General features: G+C 49.6%; 1 protein-coding gene across 2 annotated transcripts in view; it reads right to left on the bottom strand.

The window, feature by feature from the left end:
• Positions 1–27,624, bottom strand: part of VPS13D (vacuolar protein sorting 13 homolog D) — a 2,738,381-nt gene that overhangs the window by 1,605,301 nt on the left and 1,105,456 nt on the right. For both annotated transcript variants that reach the window (XM_085608633.1, XM_085608634.1), the window contains exon 36: positions 22,358–22,555. In XM_085608633.1, coding sequence (XP_085464759.1) covers positions 22,358–22,555 — 198 coding nt within the window. The remainder of the gene's footprint in view (positions 1–22,357; positions 22,556–27,624) is intronic.

Raw genomic sequence — 27,624 nt, 5'->3', positions numbered from 1 at the left:
ATGCCGAGCGCTAACGCAGTGGTCGCAGCCTTGGCTCTGGTAGAGTGAAACCGCAATCTAACAGGGTAAGGTTTCTAGGCCATTGTGTAGCAGACCTTGATACATAGGACAATCCATCATAACATGGTTCTTTTCTGTACAGCTTTCGATTTCTTTGCTACCACATACCTCAAGAAGAGTTGATTGTCCACCCGGAACTCTCCTGAGTGGTCAAGGTAGAATGACAATGTTCTTTTTGGGACCAAGTGGTGGAATCTCTCCTCTTCTTTGCAGGAATGAGGTGGAGTAAAGAAGGTAGACAGGGAGCTGTTCTAGCCTACACAGAAAGGAATGACAACCTTTGACAAGGAGGACAAGTTTGCCGGGGTAAAAGGTGGATTAAGGAGGGTGTACTGAGAGTGCTGGTATGACGATGACCCTCCTGGCTGAAGTTATGCCCACTAAAAAGGCAGTTTTGATGGTCAATAACCAAAGAGGACAATTGTATAGAGGTTTGAATGGTACACACATGAGAAAGGTAAGGCGCAGGTTGTGGTCCCACTGAGGCATGATAAAAAGCTTAGGTGGAAACATATGTTGAAGTCCTTAAGGAACCTAGCCGCAACCAGTGACTTAAAAAGAGAAGGCTGGTACGGCAACCGCAAAAATGTCGAGATGGCAGATAGATAACACTTAATAGTGCCCAAAGCAGAGCCCTGGTGGGCCAAAGAGTGCAAACAAAATAACTCCTGAGAGAGGTGCAGATAAGGAGTAGACATTGTAAGGAGGCAAACTAGGATACAAACTTTTTCCAACTGCAGGCGTATACTGTTTCGGTGAAGGGACGCCTGGCTGCCAGAATAACATCACAGACTTCAGGAGGAAGGTCGAAAGCTGTCAACTATCACCGCTCAATCTCCAAGCATGGAGATGGAGGGTGCACAGGTTGGGGGGCAGAACCCTTCACTTTTGCTGCGACAGAAAATCCTCCTGAACAGGCAGACTAACCGGAGGACCGATGGTCATGTTTATCAGCTCATTATACTAGACTCTCCGTGCCCAATCCGGAGCCACAAGAATTAATTGGGCTTGGTCATTCCTGATCTTCTTGAGAACTCTGGGCAGGAGTGGTATTGGTGGAAAGGCATACAGAAGGCCATAGCTAAACTCTAGAAGAAAAGCATCCCCTAGCGAGAGTTGCCCTGGAAACTCTAACGCACAGAACTGCTGACACTGCACGTTCTCTGCAGTGGCAAACAGATCTAACCAAGGCTTTCCCTACTGCTGAAAGAGACCTTGGACCACCTCCGGGTTGTGATCCGCTGGGCATTGTTGACTGAGTTTGTACGCCCAGGCGTTCAGAGAGCCTGGCAGTTGTTTAACCACCATGGAAATGCCCTGACATTCCAGCCATGTTTAGAGGTGCAGAACCTATTCACACAGGGTTCATAACCCCACCCCACCCTGCTTGTGAAAGTACCACATGGTGGTGGCATTGCCATGAACACATGCACCAGACCTCCCTTGATCGAAGGAAGAACAGCTTTTAATGCCAATCGGATCGCCTGAACCTCCAACAGGTTTATATGAGGCTTTAACTCCGGCAGGGGCCAGAGTCCTATGATCTCCACCTCTCCCAGGTGGCCACCCAAGCCCGGAAGTGATGCATCTGTCACTACAGTCAACTCTGGTTGAGGAAGGGAGAGGGGTCGGCCACTGACCGAATTGTAGTTCGTTAGCCAACACGTCAGGTCATTAACAGTTCCTGCCAAGATCTGGGCCATGTCAGGGAGATTTCCCAGATGTTGCGCCCACAGGCCTTCAGGTCCCACTGAAGAGCCTGCCAATTACATCGGGCATATGTCACTAGCAGGGTGCAGGAGGCCATGAGGCCCAACAGTCTCAGAGTAAGTCTCACTGAAGTATGAGTTACTTACCTTCGGTAACGATGTATCTGGTAGAGAAGATTCTAGCCGCAGATTCCGCCACGTAGAATTATCCCAAGGCGTGAAACTGAATCCGGAAACTTTTTGCTACAGCATCCCGGTGCGCCGGGGGCGGGGCAACACCACGCGACTCCGCCCAAGCGTCGTCCGCGTACGTGACGTCAGCAAGGTCACATAAGACGCGCCCCGGCGCGCCCAAATCAGTTTTCTTCTGAGAACTTTTCGCACCACAACGCGGAATCACCAGATAAAAAACTGTGGAAGCATGGGAACAGTGTGCGAAGAGCAGAAAAATTGGAAAGAAACAGTGAAAAAACACCACCAGAGTAGTGCCAACATCACAGAACCCAAGGGCAGGGAAGAAGAAGCAGGAACCTGCGCAGTCACCCTGCCAGCACAGACAATCTCCCATCCCTGTGCCCCGGTGGCAAGAGCATACGTAAAAGTCATGGCACACGTAGGCAACCCCCCCCCCATCCTGAGCAAGGAATGGGACCAGTCCCAAGACAGACAGGGACAACAAACTTCCAAGCCACCCCAACCACCCACAAGGACAGGGGCAAGACATGGCCAGAGGACCCTCAAAACAGAGGATAGCAACGGAAGGAGGGGAGGGAGGACAAGGATAGAAGCAATCCCATCAAACCTGGAGTAGCCAGAGCAGCAGGGCACCGGAACCCCATCCTCCAAAGAACCAAAGGAGGAATGAACCGCCCCCAGACGGAGCCACCCGCCAAGAACAAGGAAGGCACTCACAGGAGACACATCCCCACACCTGGAGGCGAGTACCGAAGACCAACCCAAGGGTCCTTGCAGAATACGGGAGGAAGGGCGGGCCGTGAAGGAATCTACGGCTAGAATCATCTCTACCAGATACATCGTTACCGAAGGTAAGTAACTCGTACATCTGATAGAGACTACTAGCCGCAGATTCCTTCACGTAGAATAGATACCCTAGCAATACTCCCTGGGAAGGAGGGTCTGCGAAAGGACCCCACCAGACAATGCAGGACAGAGGGCCCCACAGGGGACCAGATCTGTGGACCAGGTAGAACTTCGCCCCTGCCAGGCCAAGGGAACCCCCACAAGCAGACCCCAACAACCCCAAGGGGATGTAGGAGGGAAAGAAGGCTGAAGAGGCTCGCACACTCACAGCAGAGGAACCAAGGGCAAGGACTGAGAGGCCGAAGCACCCCACTCCCCCATAAGGCAACATAGCTTCCGCCGAATGCCAAGACAGGAAGACTGAAGAAGAAGAAGAAGAAGAAGCCTAGAGGGCCCAAGGAAACTAGGGAGAAGAAGGCGAGCCCACTCCAGATGGAGAGCAGCCTGCCTGCCAGAACAATGCCGGCAGTGAAGCCCAGAAGCAAGAAGAACAGCCCGAGGCCCCAGGAAGGCCAAGTAGGCGACGCCTGGCAAGGGAGAACACAGGAACATCCCAGACCGCAGAACGGGAGCAGGAAGAGGAGGAGAGGCCCGGGCCACCACTACGAGTGGCCGCGCACACGACCTCAGGAAGCAAAAGCAACCTACGTAAACACCATGGAGAACAGGTACCCGAAGGCGACCAGAACCCTCCAGCAGAGCGCAAGCCATATGACAGCTACCATTACCCCACATAGGGCACGTGAAGTCCCAAGATATGGGAACCCTCTTGGAAGATCTTCCGCAGCAGAGGAAGAAACAAAAGAACCACGGGGAAAAAAAGCACCCCCGTTGTAGGCTTGACAAGCAGCCCAAGCAGAAGGCCCAATCTCAGGGCCAAGTCTACGCAACAACTCCTGCAGAAAACAGCAACAAAAGGGCCGTCCAGCAGCCAACAATGCCAAAGTCCCATGGAAGGACGTAAACGGCCAGAAAAACATACTCCACAACCAGCCGGCCTAAAAAGGCCCAGAAGCAACCCAACTCAGAAGCCACTGAGTAGGGGGCGGAGGAGGAGGAGGACAAGGCTGAGGAGGAGGACAGAGCCCTGCCAAGAGCCTCTGGATAGCGGAGTCGGCTGGGGCATGGAACAACGGGCTTCCATTAAATTGGAGATCAATGAGCCTCTCCCGAATATTTTCGGGGAAGACGCGGTCCCGAAGCCAAGCATGGCGACGGAGAGTGACTGAGGAAGCCATGGCCCGGCCCAGCACCTCAGAGACATCCAGAGCGGAGCGGAGAATAAACGCCACAAGCTCCTGGCCATCCAATGCATGATGCCACAAATCTACCTGAGCAGACTCCTGGGACACTGCAGACCCCAGAGACTCAGCTGAGTCCCACAAACAGGAGGAGGCCCTAGCCAGCACACACAAGGTGTTATGGGCACGCAGGGCCGTGCTGGTAGAGGCGAAAAAGTTGCGTCCCCAAGTGTCCAGCCAGCAGGTCTCTCGGGGCGGCAGAGCCAACAGGGGCGGCAGAGAGGGAAAATCAGTCCGCAAAAGGGGGCTGGCGGGGGAGGGGTGAAGAGAAAGACACGCCGGGTCACGCGGCGTCGGAAGGTGCCGGTGCAGAAGATGCGGAGGCACCGGGTCACCGGAGGCAGGACGCCTCCAATCTCCTGTCAAGGCAGAAAGGAGCGAACCTTCAAAGGGAAGCAAGATTTCCCTCCCACCAGAGCCCTGGTGGAGGACCTCCAACAGATGGTCTGCTGGAAAGTGAGCCACTGGGTCTCCCATGCGTAGGATGCCCACAGCCGTGGACACCGCGTGAGCGAAGGCCGCACCCGCATCCGTAGGGCCCCGCGGTGGAGAAAGCAGCTCCTCCATAGGTGATGGCTGTAAACTAAGGCGGCCATCCCCGAGGCCAAGCGGGGCGGGCAAGGGCCAGACCTGGAAGTCTGGAGGAGCCGAAGAATGAGGGACCTGCCGTTCTTCCGACGAACACCTCTGCCTCAGAAAGGGCGGGGTGCCACCCTTCGACGCCGGTGAAAAGGACACGACACGGCGACAGTCTCTGGGGAAGACAACACCAATATGCAGCCTGCCTCCGGAGAAGAAGGAGCGTCCGAAGACGAATCCGTGGTACGACCCCTGCGCAGATCCGTAGAGTCCGCTGCTTGAGGCAGGACGCCGGCGCCATCCGGCGTCACCGGACAAGGGACCTCCAAGTCACCCCGCACCGGAGACCGGAGCGGGGACCGGAGTAGAGCTGGAGCCGCACTGGCCCCGGAGCGGTTCCGGGACGACGCCGGCCCGACCCCCGCCAAGGCAACCACCTGCGGATGGGCCGGGGAGGGATCGGAAGCCCTCCGCCGACTGCGGCCCAGAAGGAGGCAAAGGTCACCCGGCAACCCCTGTGGCGGCGCCAGGGACGATACAACCTCCGACTCGCCCTCCAACGAGGCAGCCGTCTGTGGGGAGGTACGAGAGGGGCCCGGAGAGGGATGAGGGGTCCGCCCTCGGCCTCGACCCGGAGCGGGACAAGGAGAGTCCACCGACCCCTGTGGCTCCGCACGGTCTAGCTGCTGCCGGCGCCGTAGCGGCTTCACCTCGGCCTTAGACAGGACCACCCTGCCAAGGGACCGAGAGGGGCTCGGGGAACCGGCCCAAGCCCCTGCGACCTCCTGCGACACCACAGGGACCCCCGCTGGAGTTTGCGGCGAAGCAGAGGGAGGTGTCCCAGAGGAGCCGCACCCCAACAGCACCACATACTCCAAGCCTGGATCCGACCCAGTTGGCGCCGGAGCCACCGGCGGTGCCGCGGATGGCCCTGCGTAGGGCGAGGGATACGCCGACGCCCCAGGAGGGGAAGGAGGAGGAGACGCTAGCGAGGCCTGCAAAGCCGCTGCCGCCGTGTAAGTCTCCATCTGGATTCGCGATGCCCTAACACCGGGAAACGGTGGGTAACACGGCACGCGGGGCCGCATTACCCGCAGAGAGTCCACGCCCCCGGTAGGCTGGAAACCAGTCCCCAGGGACGAACTGCAACACTTACCCACCGGGGAGCGACGCTCACGTGACATTGGAGAAAAGCGAGGACGACGACCACGGCCGGACCTGAAGCCGTCGCCGAAGCAGACCGAAGAGAGGACGTTGATCTGGAGAGACGTGCCGAGAGAAGTTTCATTCGGCGCTCCCGCCGCGACTTCGGCTTCAACTTTTGGCGTCGCCGACATAAGACGCCCACAAATCGTGCAAGTTTTGAAGCCCAAAGGCATTCGCACACTGTTCCGCCAAAAAGAATGGAAGAAAGGGGGCCCTAAACAGGCCCGTAGCAAGGAACGGATCCGCGTTGCACGAGGAAAAGGAAAAAACTGATGTGGGCGCGCCGGGGCGGGTCTTATGTGACCTCGCTGACGTCACGTACGCGGACGATGCCTGGGCGGAGTCGAATGGTGTCGCCACCCGCGCGCAGGGATGCTGTGGCAAAAAAGCTTCCGGATCCAGTCTCACGCCTGGGGATAATTCTACGTGAAGGAATCTGCGGCTAGCAGTCTCTATCAGATACCCAGGATATAGGCTGAAACATTGGTATCATAGCCTGAATATCCTGCACCCCCTGCTCAAGAGGATAACCCAGAAACTGAACAGTTTCCAGAACAGCTACGAGGAAACAGAGCGTCTGTGAGGGAGTCAGGTGTGACAGCAAACCTCAACGAGTGCAAGAGGTTTGCCGTAGTATGTACGGGACGACTGCCTGGGGCGAGCCCACATTCAACAACCAGTCCTCAAGGTAGGATAAGACAGAAATCCCTGACCTCTGCAAATGAACTGTGCCCACCGCCATCCCATTGGTGAACACCTGAGAGGCGCATGTAAGGAAGGGGAGCACAGCTAATTTAAAAAGCTTGTGGCACCATAAACCGGAGCTAGCTTCTGTGGGCTGGCAGGACAGGGATGTGGAAATAAGATTCCTGCAAGACCAACGTTACCATCTAGTCTCCCAGATCCAGGGCAGACCAAACATGGGTGAGCATGAGCATTTTTAACTTCTTCTTCAAGAAGAGGCTGAGAAGGCAAAGATCTAGGATAGGAGTAATTCGCGAGAATTAAGTCTTTGTGGTGAAAACATTATGAGAAGGTGGCAGATCATACCTCCGAAGGAAGTAAGGAAGCAGATTTTGGAAATAATTCATGAGGGTCACCCAGGTCAAGGAATGTCTAAAAGAAGGATTAGAGAATCATTCTGGTGGCCGGGAATTGATAGCGATGTCGAGGCTTTAGTAAAAGATTGTCAGTTTTGCCAGAATAGTGACAAATCAAAAATTGTACGTCAACCTCCTTTAGAATGTACCAAGTTTCCAACAAAACCTTGGGAGAAACTGTCCATGGATTTCATTGGTCCGATTAATAAATTAGGAATGAGGGATAGGTTTATCCTAGTCCTAGTAGATTATCATTCCAAATGGTTTATGATTCAGACTATGGGGGAAATCAGTACGGGCAATGTCATAAGGTTTCTTGAGAAGGTTTTCCTGGATGAGGGATTACCAGGGAGTATTGTGACTGACAATGGGGTGCAGTTCACATCAAGAGAGATGGTGGACTATTTAAATAAGTTGGGAATTGTGCATGAGAGAGTAGCTTTATTCAGACCACAAGCGAATGGTTTAGTGGAAAGAACTAACCGAATAATTATGGATAACATACAGTTATCACTGGCTAATGGATTATCGTGGAAAGAAGAATTGAGAAAGATGGTGTGGATGCACAGAATTACTCCCCATTCTGGTACAGGAGTAGCTCCTTTTGTGTCACTTAAAGGAAGGGAGCCTGGGAAGAAAGAGTGTCCTGTATGGTTATGTAGGAAGGAAAAAATATGGGTTGACCGTGAGGAAATATCAAAAAAAGTGCAAGGGAATCAAGAAAAAATGAAAGGGATATATGATTCTAGGAAGGGTGTAAAACGAGTGTGTGTCCAAAGAGGAGATTGGGTAGTAGTGCGGAAAAATGAGTGGGTCCGAAAAGGGGAAAGCAAATATCTTGGACCCTTTCAAGTCAAAAGTGTGAGATCCAATGTTGTCGACTTAGAAGATGGTACAACTTGGAGTTTAGGAAATATTTGTAAAGTGTGTCAACCATAAAAATGCCAGAGGATATCAGTAAGATGGTTAGTCACGTCATGTTAATTGTAATGTATTTTAGATATGTAAATAGGAATTTTAGTAAGGAATATAAGTAATGTATTGTGTGCCACCTTAGATAGAATTCTGTTTGACAAATGTTGTATATAATCATTATATATCTATATATATGTTTTAATATTATTTGTTGCAAAAAAGGGAGATATGTAGAGATATCTAGTGCTGATGTCACAGGTTGGTCACCTAGCTACGAGTAGAATGCAAATGAGAGAGGATTCTAGTGGGGAGCGGTTATTACAAGGAAGATTGAGTTGTTGAAGCTGTATTTGCTGGGATGCTGTGATATGAATAAAACTACACTAAATACAGGAAACCTGTGAAGGCTCTTCATTTCAAGTAGGTACTCCGTCATTCTTTGGCACCAGACAGTAGCAGGAATAGCAACCAAAATCTACTTGTGATGCAGGCACCTTCTCCATGGCTCACTTGGGCAAGAGAGACTGCACTCCTTGACAGAGCAAAGAGAAATGGTTCTCCGTCAGCTGATTGTGAATAGGTGGAATGGGTGGGGGTGGGGCAAAGTGCAGAGAGTAGCCCTTTTGGACTATTTTTACTACCCAACAGTCTGATGTTACTGAAGGCCAGAGGGGGAGGAGATGGCATATCCTGCGTCCCACTGGGTGCCCAAGATGGTCTGAGGTCAGACTAAAGAGGCTTGGAGGCATCGACTGCCAGGAAGAGGGGTTGACTGACTGACCCCACAACTGGCCACTTGTCCCACATGTTTACTGGGACCCGTGCCCTCGGCCACGAAAAGGCTGGGAAGCATGCTGACTCTGGTGGCTGGGATTGTATGGGCACGTCTGGAGACCCCTTTTGTAACCATGAAAGGAGCAGAAGGAGGATTGTGGTTGACGAGGGGCCCTAGACAAGCCCAAGGATTTGGAAGTAGCTCTGCTGCATTTGAAGCGCTCTAGTGCTGAATCCGCCTTGTGTAGGATCTGCTTTCTTGGTCACCCCCAACTTTTTGCTGGTGTTATTCTGTTTTTTGACAAGTCTGAACGGGATCCTGCTAATCAGGATCCCAGTCACTGTGCATCCTTCCTAAATGTAACCATGGTAAATACTTTGGTACCTTACCAATTGGCTGCTTATGTAACCCTGTAAGTCCCTAGTATATGCTACTAAGGTACCCAGGGCATAGAGACACCAGGGGTCTCCCATGGGCTGCTGCATGTATTGTGCCACCCATGAGAGACCACTCAAACTGTGACTACTGGCCTTCCATTGCAACCTGTGTAAGTTGGTCTAGCACCCCTTAAAACAGATAAAAGTTTCCTTATATCTGAGGTCACTACACTTAAAACCTTTAAGTCACCGCTATGGCAAGCTCTTCAGTCCGGAGGGCAGGGTGCTTGGTTACAAGTGTGAGGGTACCCCAGCATGAGCTGGGCCCCTCTTCAAACCCCAGAGTTAATTCCCCCAGGCTTTGTAAAGTGCAGTCAGCCATTTAATACATATAGTGGACATCAAGTCAATTACAAGATGTCTACCTATATATTTGATGCACCGAAACCAGTCATTTTTGGTATAAAAAGCATTGGAATCCTACCCCAACACCAATTCCAGTGTTGGATGTAGGATACCATGTACTGGAGGCTCCCTTAAGGTGCCCCACCGTATTCCCGGTACCAGCCTTTCAGGGACTAAAAGCAAGTTAGTGCTGCGGCCGACCACAGAAATGATTCTGCCCTCCTGCTGCTGAGCTGAGCTTGAGCAGGGGAAGCCAGAACAATTGGTATCCTGCCACAGGGAGGTGTGACCACCTTCCAGGCAGGACTTAGTGTATTGGGCTGGGAAGGGGCTCTTGCCACTGCCACCAGACTGCTTTGGAGGGCACATTTGGTGCCTTCCTTGCATACTCCAGTTTTAACCCAGTTTAGGGAGAAGTTGGCTCCCGCTCTGGGACAGAACTGAACAAAGGACATGGGAGTGTCCGTCTCTCTGTCCAGCCACTCCTTTGGGAGGCATCCTTGAATCGTCCCAACACTCTCCATAGGGTAATTAAGGGGTTACTAGTGGGTGGCTCTTCAGATTCGTCGTGGGACAAGATTCAAACCCAAAACCACTTCAACTTCAATCGTCAGGGCACTTTGGACTTCGTTGGATGTCGCCTAGGAACAGAGACTGCACCAAGAAAGACTCCTGCTGCTCCTGGTCTTGTCGTCCTACCAGTATTCGGTATTGTCTGTGCCTGTGATCCATCCAGGTTCTTCTTCAGGCCTGTGGGCAGCAAGGACACCCGAAGTAATCTCCCTTGGAGCAAAGGAGTCACTCCCCTGCATCCGTACACACCGCAACCAAGCTGACCGGCCTGCTGCTCCTGCGGTCCTACGGACTTGGAAAGGCTCAGCAACACAGGTGGTGGCTCTGCAACTCCCTCGAGGCCTGACCTGTCCTCTCAGCAAGTTTGAGGCCAGTATACCTTGTCGGAACCGCTAGAACAGAACCTCAGTGCACCGCGTTGACTTACCATTGCCAAGGCTTGCTGACTCTGTCCTCCAGAGATCTTCGGACTACAAGAAGCTCCATCCTCCAGCATCTTTTCCTGCCAAGATCTTCATCTTCAGCGCATCCTCTGCACCGTGGGCCTTTATCTTTGGTGAGCTGTTTGAGTTCTTCTTGCGACTCTAGTGCCTCCGGCCTGTGGGTTCTCTTGAGGGTTTTCTTTGGCTTCAGTGGGCTACCCTTCTTGCTTGGGTCCTGCTCTGTCTCTCCTGCATTTCGTGAGTCCCTTGGACCTTGCCGGTCCCGACACTGCACCTTCTTCATTTACCAGGTCTTTTGCTTCTGCCAAGGATGGTTGGTGCTCCTGACGTACACCGAACTGGTTCTCGACATACGACATGGGACAACTCGTAAACAACATCGCCTGGTCCTCAAGCTGCAGCAACAATGGTCACCATCATCATTCCGGCATTGTTGGTCATTGGTCTTCCGTGCCTAATAGTCACTTTCGAGTGGCATAGACTCTGTCCCCTCTGCTTACAGGTACTCCTCTTCAAAAACCCGTCCTTGGATTTCACCTTCTTCGCCAGCTGCATCTTTTCCGAAGTCCTCCATTATGGTCTACGGCGGTTTCCGACGTCACTTCGCACTTATGAACCCGGCTTCCCTGGTGTAAGAATCTTGGTTCCTGGGGTATCCACAGGTGGGGTGACTCTCCAACCTTCTGTCTTCCACTGGGTTTCTTCAGGATCCACTGGGAAGGGTCCTTCTTCATAAAAGCTGCAATCGTGACTGTCCCATTGACTTGCATTGAGTATGTGGCTGTGTATCCACACTGTACACAGCCTCCGTGGGGTTACTCGGTACTTACCTCGGCTGGTTCCTTGGGTTCCCAGCTCTTCTGAGTCTTCTGGTCCTAGTCCCGACTTCGGTTGCAGTTCACATTCCACTTCTTTCGTATATGGATTGGTCTCCCCCTGGAGACCACTGTGTAATTGTGCTTACTTACCTGTTTTATATTTAAAGTGTATTGTGTTGATATCTCTGGGTAGGAGATATACCAATGTGTTAGTGAATGTGTATAATAAATATAAACATTTTTCTAACTACACTGTGTGGTTCTTTTTCGTTGTACCTACACTACATGATTAGTTCTGGTAAAACAAGCTGCTTAACACTCCTTCTGGACTAAGCCTGAAGTCTGCTCTCCACAGCTAACACTTAGAGAGCTTTCTATGGTTGTCTAAGAACACTAATATCACCTTAAGGGTAGTCTGGATTAGTGCAGGGTGCGTCACTTAAATAAGTGTGCAACACATACTAAGCCAGCCTCCTACACCGTTTATGTAGCATATTAGGTGCACCAGTCGAAATCTGTATCTGAGGGCCACCTCCCTGGAGGATGACAATACATCAGGCCGATCCTCATCCTCCAGACCCACCAAGTCTCGCTCACAGTACTCACGCAGACGAATCAGGGCATCGGGGTATTATTAAATAGTTTACGATAGGTAAGGGAGATGGCCTTCCGAGACATGTGCCCATCTAACAATCTATTTTTAAGCGGGGAGGATTCCGGGAGGTCCTCATCCTTTGGTAGTGCTGTTTGCAATGCATGGCAGATCTAGAGATACAGACAGATTTCAGAGGGAGCCAATCGGTATTCTGCTTCTAGGTCTGCAAATGAAACCACCCTTCCTGCACTCACAAGTCTGCCATCCTAGACAGGCCAATCAGATCTCACTTATCAGAGTGTGTTGTGTGGAGAGGGTACCCAACTGTGCTGTGCCCCACAGAGGAGTGCCCTGTGTAAGTCCACCTTGCCACCTCAGAGCATCTAGGGCAATGTGCCAAATGGTGAGTGTGACTGTGGTCGGAATCGGACAGACTTGGTGTTGGTTCTCCCATAGATGGCTCTGAGGTAGCCCCAGGGTTGCATGTTCCTCCTATCCATCCGATATGCATGTTTGTCTTCCGGGAGATCGCCCTATGGTTAACGGTGACCAGCTGCGCAACCCAATAGTACTTCTGGACATTGGACAGGGCAATCCCCCCATCGTACCAGCTCCTCATCAGCTTTTTAAGGGCAATTTGTGGGGGGCCAACAACCCAAAGCAGCATGTGGACGGCACTATTGATCGCCTGGAAATAACAGGTCAGGACGCGGTATGGTGTGTTATGAAGCGCATATGAAAAGCGGGTAAGAGCCATCATTTTAAACAGAGCGGCCTTTACCGATAGTGACAGAGGGAGGGATCGCCAGTGTTGCACATCACATCGAAAGCGAGTGAGTTGCGGTTCAAGGTTAAGGATGTTGAAAACTTGATGGTCCCTGGTAAAATAGATCCCCAGGTAACTGAAACCTTCCGTGACAATCCGAGTCTCACAGTTGCTAGGCAGGTGAGGGGAAGTACAGTGGAGATGAAATATCACAGATTTGTTCCAATTAACGGTGTAACTGGGACAGCGACGGAACAAGGTGCATATATTAATTATTCTGTCCAGTGTAAAAGGCGGGTTAGCAACATAGAGCAGGATATCATGCGCATAAAGGAAGATCCTGTCCTCCCAGTCAGAGGTCCAACTCAGCTCTCTAATCAAGCGGTCGATACTTATCCAAGCAGCCAACGGCATCAGGACAAACATCGATAATTAAAGGGGACAGAGGGCAACCCTGTCTCCTGCCTCGTCGGAGTGTGAACATCGGGGAAACACAGCCATTCACCGTCACCTGGGCCAAGGGTTCAGTGTACAAGAGCCGTATTCAGGACAGGAAACAAGGGCCAAAGCCCAGTTTAGTCAGAACTGAACAGAAAGGGCCACGCAATGGTATAAAAGACCATCCACGCATCTATGGAAAGCACCAGGGCATCCTCCTGGATCGTAGCAGCGTGGCCCGAGACCCCATGCAAACATTGCAAGTTAAGTAAGGTGTTTCTCCCCGGCATGAAGTCAGATTGATCAGGATGAACCAGATTCCGAACTACATCTAGTAGAGCGTCGCAAAAAGTTTCGGCTAGACCTTGACTTCTGCATTCAGCAGTGAAATGGGCTGGTAGGAAGCACATTCCTCCATTGGTTTGCCCTCCTTGCAAATATCAACTATACTGGCCAGCCTCTGCTCCATGGGCAAGATGCCCCATTTCCGACACTCGAGGAACATTTGTAGAAGATGGGGAGCGACCTTTGAGGCAGTCCGTTTTTAGAGTTATGTAGGTAGGCCAATAGGGCCCACAGCCTTTCCTGAGTTGAGGTCCCAGAGGGCTGCATCATTCCTGCTCAAGGAGAGCCCTGTCTGTATGCTAAAGACAGGGCAGCAGGATGTCCAATAACAGCTCAAGACTCCTTGGCCACAGCAGTTAGTATCAGGAAGTATAGGTGAGTGGTGTAGGCCGCGAAGGTATTAGCAACACCCTGTCTATCCCCGATGCGTCAACACCATCTATCAAGCCAGGCCAGGAGCTCCCCAGCCTTGTCGCCCACCTCATAAAGGCAGTGTTGGGTTTCGCGATAACGACCTCCATCGCCACCTCTATAGATTCTTTTTCTTTTTTTTCAGGGATAAGGTATGTTGTAAATCTTCTTGTTCAGTATCAGGGAGACGGGATTCCAACTCCAGAAGCTCCATCTCAAGCATATCCAAAAGTGCTTGCTTTTCCTTTTTGTGCCCCACTATTAGAGACAGGCCTTGACCCCCCCATGACTGTCTTGAATGCCTCTAATATGGTTTGCGCTGAGAGCACCAACATCTCATTTTCATCAAAGTACTTTTCGGTAACCTTAAGGAGGCCTGTGTGGATGTCGGGTACCTTAAAATACCAGGGGATGAATACAATCCGTCGATTAGTATTTCGATCAACTGGACCATAAGTTGCCCAAACTGTGGAGTCATGGAGATGTCTCTGGTGAGATGGTGTACCTCCCGAAAACAGGGGAGCTGATGAGATACGGTGAATATATAGTTGATGCACAAGTGGCTGCTGTGGGTGCCTGAGTGAAATGTGTACAAATGAGCTGCGGGTTGAAATGCCTGCCGTATGGCTACCAGACAAAGAGCCTCTATAAAATTAGCCAATAGTCTGTGGGCAGACCCGGTTGGGAAGAGGGCCAGCATTCGACGGCGTCGCAAAGGGCCGCATTGAAATCTCCACCCAATATCAAGCTCCCCTCTGGAAGCAGGAGAAGGAGTGCACTACGATCAGAGAAATCTGCTTTGTGGAGCCGCGGGGGAACATAGAGTGAGATATCATTGAGCGTAGTGCACTCTTACTGCCCCGAAAGAGCCAAATACGTCCCATGTGTATCGGGCCAAACGTTTTGTATGGTTAAGGGCAGAGATTTGCGCAATAGGATTCCAACCTCTCTAGAGATTTTGGTGTAACCTGCATGAGCAACCAGTTTATTCCCCATGTGTCCAGGGAATGGTAGCTGTTGACCTGGAAATGAGTTCCTGAAGGAGAACCAAATCAGGAGAATGTCTTTTCAGGCATTTGAGAACCACCACACATAAAACGTTATCTCCCCGCCCGTTGACGTTCCAGAATTGTATTTTAAAACTAGCAGTCACTAACATGTCAGCCATGGACTATCAATGGAAAAGGCCTGCAGCACCATTAACAAGATAACTTTCGGGACCAAGGATAAGTCGAAACATGAGTGGGGCTGTGAAGTACGCACCCCAGAGATCAAGGGCGTGCCCCCATGCAGAGAAGGGAGAGATTTGTAGTCAGGACCAGGCCAACCCAGGAACAAAGCAAGAGCGAGCACAGCAGGTGGTCCTCTGTCAGCCGATTGTAAGTTGGAGAAATGAAAGGAGGGGTAGTCCTGTAGGGGAGTGAGTAGACCTTTCAGACTATTTGCAAAAGCCATATGACCGAGGTGATATCCCACCAGTGGTGGAGGTGATGGCTTATCCTGCCACCAACTGGACGCTCATGAATTGGGAGTGTCGGACTAGGAAGGCTCGGGGGGAGGGGTTTGTGGCCTGATCTGACTTCTGTTCTCCAGACCCGCGGGGTAGGGGTGAACCGCGCCCGCAGTCACGCAGTGGTTGTTGAATTTGTGCGGTCTTCTGGATGGAGTATGGTTGGTGCGGTTGGACGCGCCCCACTGTAGCTACGACAGGAGCGAAAAGCGGATGCAGGTCGGGATGACACTGAGAGGCCCAAGGACTTGGCTGTAGCCCGTGACTCCTTAAAGCGTTCTCGCGCCGCGTCAACCCTGTCCCCGAATAGATGACAGCTATCAAAGGGCATGCCCATAAGATAGGCTTGGACACCCCTGAAAAGCCAGGCATTCTCAACCAGGCATGGTGCCAAACAGTCACCGTTGAGGAAATCGCTCTGCCCAGAGAGTCTTTCGTGTGGAGACCATGGCGGATGACAACGTTTGCTGCATCTCTCCTGTTTTCAACAGCTTGGGAGATGACAGCCCAGGCCTCCTCCGGGACATGTGGCAGCACTTGTGCAACAGTTTCCCATAGCAAATGAGAGTAAAGGGCCAAAAGGTTTGAAGGGTTTACCAATAGCAATGCAAGGCTGGTGGAAGAGAAGACCTTCTACCCTAAACTGACCATCATTTTCGATTCCCTATACGGGGGTGCGGAAGGGATCCCACCACAGGAAGTAGAGTATTGAACTACTAAGCTCTCAGGGGTTGAATGCGTTAAGGGGAAGGCTGGGCCGCCCGGTGCAGGGCGACAACAGCGGGTGATAGTTCCGTTCACTGGAGCCCCATTCTTGGCTTGGACCAGGTGCCCACAAGAACATCCTTCAAGGCCTTGTTAAATGGCAGCAAGGGTTTTGAGATGGAGACACCAGGTTGCAGGACCTCCGTCAAGACATTGGTCTTGACCGCCACCGTGGGAAGATGCAGGATTCAAGACCTCTGCAGCCCTACACACCACCATTGCAAATGAAGCTCCCTCCTCCATAGCCAGGTTAGGAGGAGACAGCATGCTAGGCTCTGGGAAAGTGTCCAAGTCGCTGGTATCACCCAGGTCCTCGTACCAGTCCGGGTTCCTCATTGAAAAGCGAGATTTCAAAGAGATCCTGCTGCTTCAAGTCCTCAACAAATCCCAGCCCTTCAGAATAAGGCACAGGGTATGACATGGAGCCCAACGGCTCAGTCGGCTCCAGTCTCGGAGTAGGTGGACGCCCAGCAGGCTCCGTGTCATCCAGAATAAGGATAGGGTAGGCACCGCTGCCGAAGCCGAAGTTAGATGTCGGATGCGGCACTAGGGAAGGTTACGGGGTTACGACCAGCGCCGGTGCGGGAACAGATCCAAGAGGAGTCCTGGACGCCGGAGCCGGCGGTGCTGAACCCATGTAATCTCCCTCTGATGAGCATGTGGGGCTGGAAGGTGCGCCTGCAGAGTCAGGCCAACCAAATATGGCGCACATGGCGTCTTAAATGGTTGTTAACTGGGCAGGGGCCACTCCTGGCCCCAGAAAGGGAGGGAAACGTGATACTGACCCAGGCACCTGCTCCACGGATTTGGGCCTCAAACACAGAGACTCCTCCGCCTCGTCAGGTGACGAACGGGGTGAAGACGAAGCATGCTTCAACTTCTATGTTTTTTGTGATGCTTTTTACCTGACCTAGACGATTTCGAGTGGGAGGAAGAAGACTCTGGTCCCTCAGAGTTGTGCTCCTTGTTTTACTGTATCTAATCATGTAGTGTAGTGTAAACGAGAAAGAACCACACAGTGTATATATAAAAATAAATCTATTTATTACACCGCACTCAGTAACACATTGGTATATCTCCTACATGGAGATATAAACACAAATACACAAGAATAATTCAATTGCAAACAGGTAAGTAAGCACAAAATACAGTGGTCTCCAGGGGGAGACAAAACCATATACTAAAAAAATGGAATGCAAACTGCGACCGAAGTCAGGACTTGGACCAGGAAACTCAGAAGAGCTGGGAACACAAGGAACCACTCAAGGTAAGCACCCAGGAACCCCACGGAGGTTGTGGGCAGAGCAGAAACACAGCCGCGTACTCAACAGAAGTTAACAGGAAAGGTGCTGTTGCAGTTTCGAAGAAGGACCCTTCACAGTGGACCCTGAAGAATCTCTGTGGAAGATAGAAGGTTAGAGTCACCCCATCCTTGGATACCCCAGGAACCAGGATACCGACACCAGGAAACCCAGGTGCATAGGTGCGAAGTGACCTCGGAAACTGCCGTAGAATACAATTGAGAACTTTAGAAAAGATGCAGCTGGAAAAGACTGTGCAAAAGTCCGGTGGAATCCAAGGGTGGACTCTTGAAGAGGAGAACCTGCAAGCAGAGGGGACAGGGTTCTTTGCCACTCGGAGGTGACCAGGAGGTACGGAAGAGCAATGCCCACCGATGTCTGAAAGTGCAGGAGTGATGACAGTGACCCTGCGCTGCAGCTGTGATGACCAGGTGAGGTGGAGGAAGAACAGGAGCTGTGCACAAGCTGTATCACGTCGGTGGTCGAGAACCAGGCGGTCGGTATATGGTGGGAGCACCAACAAGTCTTGGCAACTGCAACAGGTGTGGAAAGCGAAGAAGAAGCAATGCTGGGACCAGTAAGGTCCAAGGGAATCACCACAACAGGAGAGTCAGAGCAGGCCCTAAGCAAGCAGGGGAGCCCACTGAAGCAGGAAGGACCCTCAAGAAGACCCACAGGCCTGGAGTCTCAAGAGCACCTTGATCAGCTCACCAAGAAGGAAGGCCCACAACGCAGAGGATGCAATGAAGAAGCTGTACTTGGCAGGAAGATGCTGGAGGCAGGAGCTTCTTTTGCCCAAAGATTTCTGGAGAGCAGAGCAAAAAAGCCTTGGAAATGGCAATTCTATGCGTTGAACAGGCGTTTAGTCCCAGTGGTTCCGATGAGGGATACTTGCCTCAAAATTGCAGAGAGGACAGGTCAGGCCTTGAGGGAGTTGCAGAACCACCACCTGTGTTGCTGAGCCTTTCCACGTTGGTGGGACATCAGTAGCAGCAGACCGGTCGGCTTCGTTGCAGTTCCTGCAAATGCAGGGGAGTGACTACTTCACTCCAAGTGAGATTACTTCAGATGTCTTTATGCCCATAGGCCTGTTGAAGATCCTGGAAGAAGCACAGACAGACGACGAAGAAGACTTGAAGAACAGCGAGACCAGGAGCAGCAGGAATCTTCCTTCATGCATCCTCGGTTCCAGGCGAAGTCCAAGTGTCCAGACGGTCGAAGAGCGACATGGTTTCAGGCTTGAGTCTTGTCCCACGACGAATCTGAGGACCAAACCACAGGTAAGCCATTTTATACCCTAGGAAAGAGGTTAGGACAACTCAGGGGGCCCTCCCAGAGGAGGGGCTGGACAGAGGGGAAGATACTTCCATGTCCTTTGTCCAGTTTAGCTCCAAAACGTAAGCCAAAGGATATTAGAACTGTTTCAAACCGGAGTATGCAAGGAGGGCACCAAATGTGCCCTTCAAAGCAGTCTGGTGGCCTTTGAAAAGCACCCCACCCCAGCCCAATACACTAATTCCTGTCTGGGATGTGGTCACATGCCCCTGCGACAGGAAACCAATTGTTCTACCTTCCCCTGCTTGAGCTTGGCTCAGCAGCAGGAGGGCAGAATCGTGTCTGTAGTCGGCAGCAGCACTAGCTTGCTTTAAGAGCCTGAAAGGCTGTAACCGGGAGTACAGGGAGGTACCCTAAGGGAGCCACCCAGATACATGGGATCATACTTTCAACACTGGAATCCGTGTTGGGGTATGATTCCAACATGTTTGATACCAAACATGACTGGGTTCGGTGCAGCCACTATATATTTAGACATCTTGTAATGACTGATGTCCAGTATATGCATTAAAATGGCTTATTGCACTTACAAAGCCTGGAGAATCGTCTTCGGAGTTTGTAGGGGTTTTCTGCTCATACAAGGGCACCATCACACTTGTAAACAAGCACCCTGCCTTCAGGACTGAAAGGCCTGCCAGAGGGGTGACTTATAGCTTTTAAGTGTAGTAACCTCAGATATAAGAAAACCTATATCTGTCGTAAGTGGTGCTAGCACCAGCTTACACAGGTGGCAATGGCAGACCTGTAGTCACAGTTTGAGGTGTCTCATGGGTGGCACAATACATACTGCAGCCAATGGGAGACCCCTGGTGTACCTATGCCCTGGGAACCTCAGTACCATATACTAGAGACTTATAGGGGTACACCAGTAGCCAACTGTGGATGTACAGAAGTACTTATCAATTAGGGAAGAAGCACAGTGACTGGGGTCCTGATTAGCAGGATCCCAGTCAGACTAGTCAAAAAAACATACTGACACCAGCACAAAGTGTGGGTAATCATGATGGGGGTAATCATGAAAGCAGATCCTCCTTTGCAACAGGGTCCGTGACTGACATGAAGCGGTGACAGGCGCAGCACGGTTTGAACCCCGAGGTCTTTTTACTAGACATCCTACACACCAAAAACATCTCAGTCTGAGGCTGCGAGTGCTACTCACTCCGCTACGGCCTCTCAATCAGGGCCGTGTCACAGCCCAGCAACTGGCACACAGGGCCGTACAGGAAAGAGGCAACCCGGCCCCAGATAGTAATCACCGGCGGAAACGCTCTCCTCGCCGCCGACATATGTGAGGCCGCGGCTCGGCCTCACGGCACAGGCAGCACCGTTCCTCTTGGCAAGGGCCCATGGTAGGTCTTCGGCAGGTACATGTACAGACGTGCACAATTAGGGGGTCAGAGGCATCCGAAATGGCAGCAGTGGTAAATGGATATTAGCACAGATGGTGGGGTATTGGTGCGTCTGGTTACTGGAGCCACCTTAGAAACGGCCATCTTTCTCGGTGGTAGGCCACGCCCCCGATACAATCTTATGCTCTCCTCCCATTCTCTAGTCTAATACTCAATTGTAATAAATCTTTAGCTAACCATACCACTTAGGTAGAGAAACAAGTGTTAAAGAACAATTATCCAAGCCCACACAAACAGAACTATGCGATTTGACTTGGATCAAAAAGGATGGCAGGTACTACTTGCTGCTCCCCTAATTGGACCTTGCTGGTCACATACTGTTGGGCCTATACTGTCTCTTCAAACTTATATTCTTATTTGTGTTGATCTACATCCCCAGTTAGGGAAAATATCAATGGTAACCCAGTACCTATGTTCTTAAACAGTTTAAGTCTTCTGATGTTTCAAACTCGCATAAAACACAAGTGTTTTGTTTTCCTTTTTAATTTCAATAAGATTAGGAACAAAAAACATAACAACAAATCTGATGTGAAAATATTTAGCAAAAGCATTAAAGAGTAGAAAGGGGACTGTGTTTAGTGTCCAAGAACGAGTAAGGTGCCGGAAAACTTCCAACCCCACTCCAAAAGTCCATTCCTGAAGCTACTGGATGCCTTCTTGATTGAATGAGGTTTGAGTCCGACGTAACATCTGATAAAAACACCGCTTTCTCCTTCAAAAGTCCGATACGAAAACTAAATTCATCACTGAGGTAGGAAAAACTCTTTTGTTCTCCAGTGGCAAAGAGTTCGAGTGACTTGCAGTTTTGAGCACCTCAAGATAAAGAGGTGTGTTTTTTTTCCGACCCTATCTCCAATTTCAAAGGAGCTGTGCCTAACCCCAAGATGATGCGATGGTACTCCTACGGACAGCCTCTCTGTGGGTAGCAGAGTGAGAGAAAGAGGGTCAGAAAGAGAGTGAGAGTGGTCTGCCACTTCACTTTATGAGCATGTAACCACAAAGATGCTTAGAATTTCTACTTGACAAAAAAGAGGGCATGCTCAGTGAAGCATGTCTTACTTCCGCGTAAGAGATCCTGACAGAGGGGTGTAGCCTCTATCTGGCTTTTTTGTAATGGATGAGGATGCAATTTATTATTATTGAATTAATTGGAGACAGTATGTTTTACCGTTCTACCTTCCCTTCTTGGACCTGTTCTATCAGAACAGCTTTGGAAGGGAGGCTGAATAGAAACACATTTCTTTTTCTAGATACGCTCATGATTTTCCTCTAATGAAAAGGTTGGGTTATTCAAGATGGGGCCTGTAGGTAAAGTGTGGGTCTTTTGGTTCAAACGAAGTTCAATTCAACTTCCTTGAGAAGGAGATTAAAATATTCATTTTAAGGTTTTGTAAAGTCTCTGTTGACCTTTATCCATACAACACCCTCAGGAACAATCCACTGGCTCCCTCTTTGGTGGTTTGACTTTGGATTCTTCTGGGGTTATGGCTTCTCACTCTGACCCCTTCCTCAAAGTGGTGTACTCTGAAAGGATGCTTTATATTTCCACAATTCTTAAGGAAATACCAGTATGGTCAAGTTACTCACCATGGTGACTCTTGCACTCGTAGTTGTTAATCCTTTCTTCATCAACATATTATAAAGAGGGCCAAAAATGAGTTACGTGCTATTGCCTGGTGGCCTCGACAACCCTGTGATTACCTGGAAGGAGGCCTAATGACTCCCACACTACCAGTCAGTATGGTGAGTAGGTTGTACTAATTCAATGAACACAGCTGTCATCATCATCCACCTAGGGATGAAGAGCACTTGGAAAAAAAGTCTAGTTGTACACAGTGAACAAAGATGCAAAACCCATCTTATTTTCAATCAGCTGACCTTATGCATATACAGTACCTAAGATGCAACCAATAAATTTACTGTATCGACAGACTGGATAAAAAACAAAAGCAGAAGAGACTGAATCACAAACCAATAATCTGAGACTTTCGTCAACATGTTAATGATGTTTCAACAAATATGCGAAAGAACAATTAAATCATTAAACTTATATATATATATATATATATATATATTTATTTACAGAAGGAGGCGGTAATACAATTGAACAAAAACACTGTATTTTGCATTAGCAGCATAATAATATGAGCCACTACAGAAACAGTAGAGAAAGTACTCACGTGAAAAAGTAAATTCTGCCAAAGGAACATCACAATCCATGCAATCATCAATTATACATATGCAAATGCCCTCTGCTTTAACATCTACTCCAGAGATCCACCTGACTGGTGCATCCTCTTTTCTGCCAGAGGCTACTGAGATAGACTTCACTGGCTCTGCATTTTTAAATAACCATGATGCAGCTTTGTTTAACTGACCTAGGGGACGAAAAACATTGCTTTCAGTGCCAATAACCTTCATGAAAAGATGTGATCGCCTGTATCAGGCAACACCAATCCGTCTGCAATGCTGAGCTGGTAATTTACTTCAATTCTTGTTCGCATTTGCAAGTACAGTAAACATTCCAAGTATCAAAAAGACAGCTATTTTGACATATGAAGGCTACAATTGTGAAGGAAGATGTGGGTATACATGAAGAACAATCACTGCAGTTAGATTAATATTTCATGCATATAAGATATGCATTTAAAACAAACATTCATGAGTCTTGCTCATAAATCCTGACATACATCATATGCAGTAGATAAAGACACTTAAAACAATCCATGGGTATGTTTAACACATGCATAAAATTTCACCAGAGACTCTCAAGGCACACACATCCAATGACAAAACCATTCAAAAACTATACAAGCATGGCATGATGTTCAAGCTGGGTCTGGTACTCTTATTCCATGTAAACCTTCCTTCTCAACGTGTTGGTCACTGCTTCACCAGCACACAAAGCATGAAGCCACTGTTTGAAGAAATAAAAAAGGTCTTAAAAATTACCATTTCAAACTGAACCCTGCCACAAAACCCTCTATATGCTAGCTCCTCCTCACTTCATCATCGACATCCATTCATCATTTCCTAAGGTTTCTCCATCAAGCCACAAAGGAAGTGACCAAGCATATTGAGTGGGTGAGTTGAAGGATGAAGCACAAGGGGTAACAGTACCTAAATCATATTTTTTTGTTGGTATACTAATAGCACTATCCGTCTAGCCCAACTTTGTGGAAAAGATTACAAAAGAACAAGTTACTTAACTGCAGTAGATTTTATCTAACCACAGATTCTTTACCTTCTGAATTTTCCCCAGGTGTCATAAATGTTTCAGCAATAACTCTGCATCAATTTAGAAAGTGCTGTGCGGTTCTGCACTGATGCTGTTCATCTATGGAAATGACGTTCTGGGACAAAAAAGGGGCCAATCCCGCACACGGACGTCAGCTGCTTCCGAAGCTGTCCATACTTATGGATGCTGAGCCCCAACAGCAAATTGGCTTTTACCAGCATTCGGATTCCTAAACTTGAGATCTTTACGACGGATATACTCCAATTCACATTATGGGGAGGGTCTGTGAGGAATCGGCGGTTGGATCGAGTCTCTACCAGAAGGAGCGTTACCAAAGGCATGAAACTTTTTTGGAGAGAGACATCTAACAGTAGATGCCTCACCTTTTGAATACATACCAAAACAGTACCTAATTGAAGGTTGGCCTGCGAATAAACTCAAACCAAAAAGTCCTAAAGGACAAAGTGGGAGAATTGGCTCTCTGGGTGAACCTGGCTATCAAGACAGTAGTGCTCTGTGAATGAACAAAAAGATGCCCATGTGGTTGCCTGTCAGATATTCAGGACAGGAACTACGTGTGCCAACGCAGTAGTAGCAGCTATAGCTCTGGTGGAATGAGTTTGCAACCGTTCCAGAGGCTGCTTTTTGGTCAACTCATAGCAGATCTTAATGCAGAGTACAATCCAAAGGTGCAGGAAACTGGCTAGTATATGGTGCACACTTATTTAAGTGATGCACCTTGCACTAATCCAGTCAACACTTATGGTGATTTTAGTGGTCTTTGACAAACTTTGAAAGCTCTCAAAGTGGTACCTGTGGGGAGCTGCCTTCAGGCTTATCTTGAAGGAGTGTTACACAGCTTATATTAAAAGTGTAATCATGTAGTGTAGGTTCAATGAAAAAGAACCACAAAGTGTATATATAGAAATATGTCTATTTCTTACACAACACACACTAACCCATTAGCATATTTCCTACCCGGAGATACCAACACAAATACACAACAATACTTCAATTGCAAATTAGTAAGCACAAAATACAGTGGTCTCCAGGGGGAGACCAAATCATATACTAAAGAAGTGGAATGTGAACTGCGACTGAAGTCGGGACTTGGACTAGGGCACTCAGAGGAGCTGTGGAGACAAGGAACAACCCAAGGTAAGTACCCAGGAACCCCATGGAGGATGTTTGCAGAGTGGAAACACAGACAAGTGTTCAAAATAAGTCAACAGGGAAGTAGCGGTTGAAGTTTATAAGAAGAAGGACCCTTCCCAGAGGAGGCAGAAGAAAACAAGTGGAAGACAGAAGGTTGAGGAGTCACCCCACCCATGGACACCCCAGGAACTAGGATACCTACACCACGGATGCCGGGTGCTTAGGTGCGAAGTGACCTCAGAAACCGCAGTAGACCACAATGGAGCACTTCAGAAAAGATGCCACTGGAGAAGACTGTGCAAGAGTCCGGTGGAATTCGAGAATGGTTTGTTGAAGAGGAGAATCTGTAAGCAGAGGGGCAGAGTCTATGCCACGCAGAGGTGACCAGGAGCCACGGAAAAACAATGGCCACTGATGTTGGATGGTTCAGAGGAGGGGACGTGACCTTTTCACTGCAGCTGTGAGGACCAGGCGATGCTGAGGACGATCAGGAGCCGTGCACGAGCTGTCCACATCGGAAGTCGAGAACCACGGGATTGGTGTCTAGCGGAAGCACCAAAAAGCCTTAGCAGTGGCAACTGGCATGGAGAACGAAGAAGGAGCAATGTTGGGACTGCAAGGTCCAAGGGACTCACCACAAGCAGGAGAGTCACAGCAGGCCCAGAGCAAGCAGGGGAGCTCACTAGAGCAGAAGAAGACCCTAATGAGGAAGAACAGGTCGAAGGCACAGGAGTCGCATGAGGACCTCGAACAGCTCACCAAGAAGGAAGCTCTACAGTGCAGGGGATGCGGTGAGGATGCTGTACTTGGCAGGAAGAGATGTTGGAGGCTGGGGCTTCTTGTAGCCCGAAGATCTCTGGAGTGCAGAGCCAACAAGCCTTGGCATGGGCAAGTTGACGCTGTGCACAGGAGTTTGGTTCCAGGGGTTCCGACAAGGCGTACTGGCCTCAAAATTGCTGAGAGGACAAGTCAGGCCTGGAAGGAGTTGCAGGACCACCACATGTGTTGCTGAGCTTTCACAGTCCGTGGGACATCAGGAGCAGGAGGCCAGTCAGCTTCATTGCAGTGCCTGCAGATGCAGGGGAGTGACTTCTTCACTCAAAAGATGTCCTCGATGCCCACAGGTCTGTTGAAGATCCTGGAAGAAGCACAGACAAGCAAGTTACTTACCTTTGGTGACGATGTATCTGTCTGAGACATTAGTAGTTATGGATTCCTTACCTTAGAATTACCACCAGGTTTCAGACTATGTCAGGAGAAATGTCTTCGTAGCAGTACCCCTGCGCATCGATAGGTAGCGTAGGTGGACTCCACGTTCGTCGTAGTAGTCGCCGGGATGACGTTGCGGTGTCTACTTAGACACCGCCCCTGCACGCCGACGTCAGTTCTGACACGACTTTCCACGCCAGCAGAGCAGAGCCATGCAAACACTGACCACTGACGCACACAACTAGGGCCCTGGATGGGAGTCCCTATCCCTAGAAGTCAGTTCGCAGAACGGGGAGGATTTGTGGGGTGGTAAGGAATCTATAACTACTAAAGTCTCTTACAGATACATTGCTACCAAAGGCAAGTAACTTCTTTATCTGAAAGGGACCGTAGTTATAGATTCCTTATCTTAGAATAGATACCCCAGCAATAATAACCCCGGAGGTGGGGCTGAGAACTAAGTTCACACCAGAAAGTCCTGGAGAAGAGAATGGCAGAAAAAGCAGTCTCAAGGGACTTGACTGTCCAGGCAGTAATGCTTAGTAAACGTGTGCAAGGATGCCCACGTGGCTGCCTAGCAGATGTCAACCAGCGGAACTCCACGTCCCAAAGCAGTAGTAGCTGCAGTCGCCCTAGTAGAGTGGGCGTGCAGTCCTACTGGAGATTTCTTTTTTTTCAAAGAATAACAGATCTTAATGCATAGGACAACCCATTGAGAGATGGTACATTTGTGCACTGCCCGACCTTTCTTGGCGCCCACATAACCCAAGAAGAGTTGATTATTCCCCCTGGAAGACTTTAGAGCAGTCAAAGTAGAAACACACCGCACATTTTGGATCCAGACGCTGGAGTCACTCTTCATCTTTGGAAGGCGGCGGAGGCGGTAAGGAAGTGGGAAATGTGATGGTCTGACCTATCTGGAAAGAGGTAACCACACTGGGCAGAAAAGAGGGCCTATACGGAGGACTACTTTGTCCTGTGGGACAGCAAGAAAGGGAGGTCTGGAAGATTAGGCTAGAAGCTCACTCACCCTGCAAGCAGAGGTGATGGCAAGCAAGAAAGCAATCTTCAACATAAGGAGACAAAGAGGACAATTATGTAGTGGCTCAAAGGCAGCACACATTAGATAAGTGAGGACAAAATTCAAGTCCCACTGGGGCATTACGAAAGGAGAAGGAGGAAAGAGATAAGTAATGCCCTTCAGAAATCTATTAACAATAGGGGACTGGAAATAGAAGGCTGATCAGGAACGCAAAGAAAGGCCGAAATGGCTGAAAGATAGCCTTTAAGAGTACCCAGAGCAGAGCCCTGCTGGGCCAAAGAAAGAATGAAGAGGGGAACCGCTTAAAGAGGGGTGTGAGAAGTTGGCCTAATGTATGATGTCACTAGTTCTAGTGTACACCTTATATCAGTCCAAATACCCTTATGGTGATTGGTTGTAAAGTCAACCTTATAGACCAGCTATCCTAGTGGTAGCATGGACAAGAGCAGTCTTAGGCTAAACTCTGAATGGCATGTGAAGCCAGCTGTGATACCATATATAATCCCTTGAATAGCAAATGAAAGGACACCACAACAGATATATATATAAAATAAAGTGTATTTATTCTAGTCAAACCCTCAGCACTCTTTATGAGATTAGAGGTAAGTACAACACAGTCTTATTTAAGCATACATTAAGTCACACAGGTAAGTAATACAGTTAGGCCCTAGGGACCACGCAAACCATATACTAAGTAAGTGGTATAAGGACCACTGTCACGGAAATAGGATAGGCCTAGGCCTAGGGAATCGCTGGGGCTACACTACACTAGCAACAGTTAGGAAGTGGGAGGCCCACGGGAC

Source organism: Triturus cristatus, chromosome 1_2 (assembly GCF_964204655.1).
Source record: "Triturus cristatus chromosome 1_2, aTriCri1.1, whole genome shotgun sequence".
Classification (NCBI taxonomy): domain Eukaryota; kingdom Metazoa; phylum Chordata; class Amphibia; order Caudata; family Salamandridae; genus Triturus; species Triturus cristatus.
The sequence above is the reverse complement of the archived record's forward strand: the minus strand, read 5'-3'. Positions and strand labels throughout refer to the sequence as shown.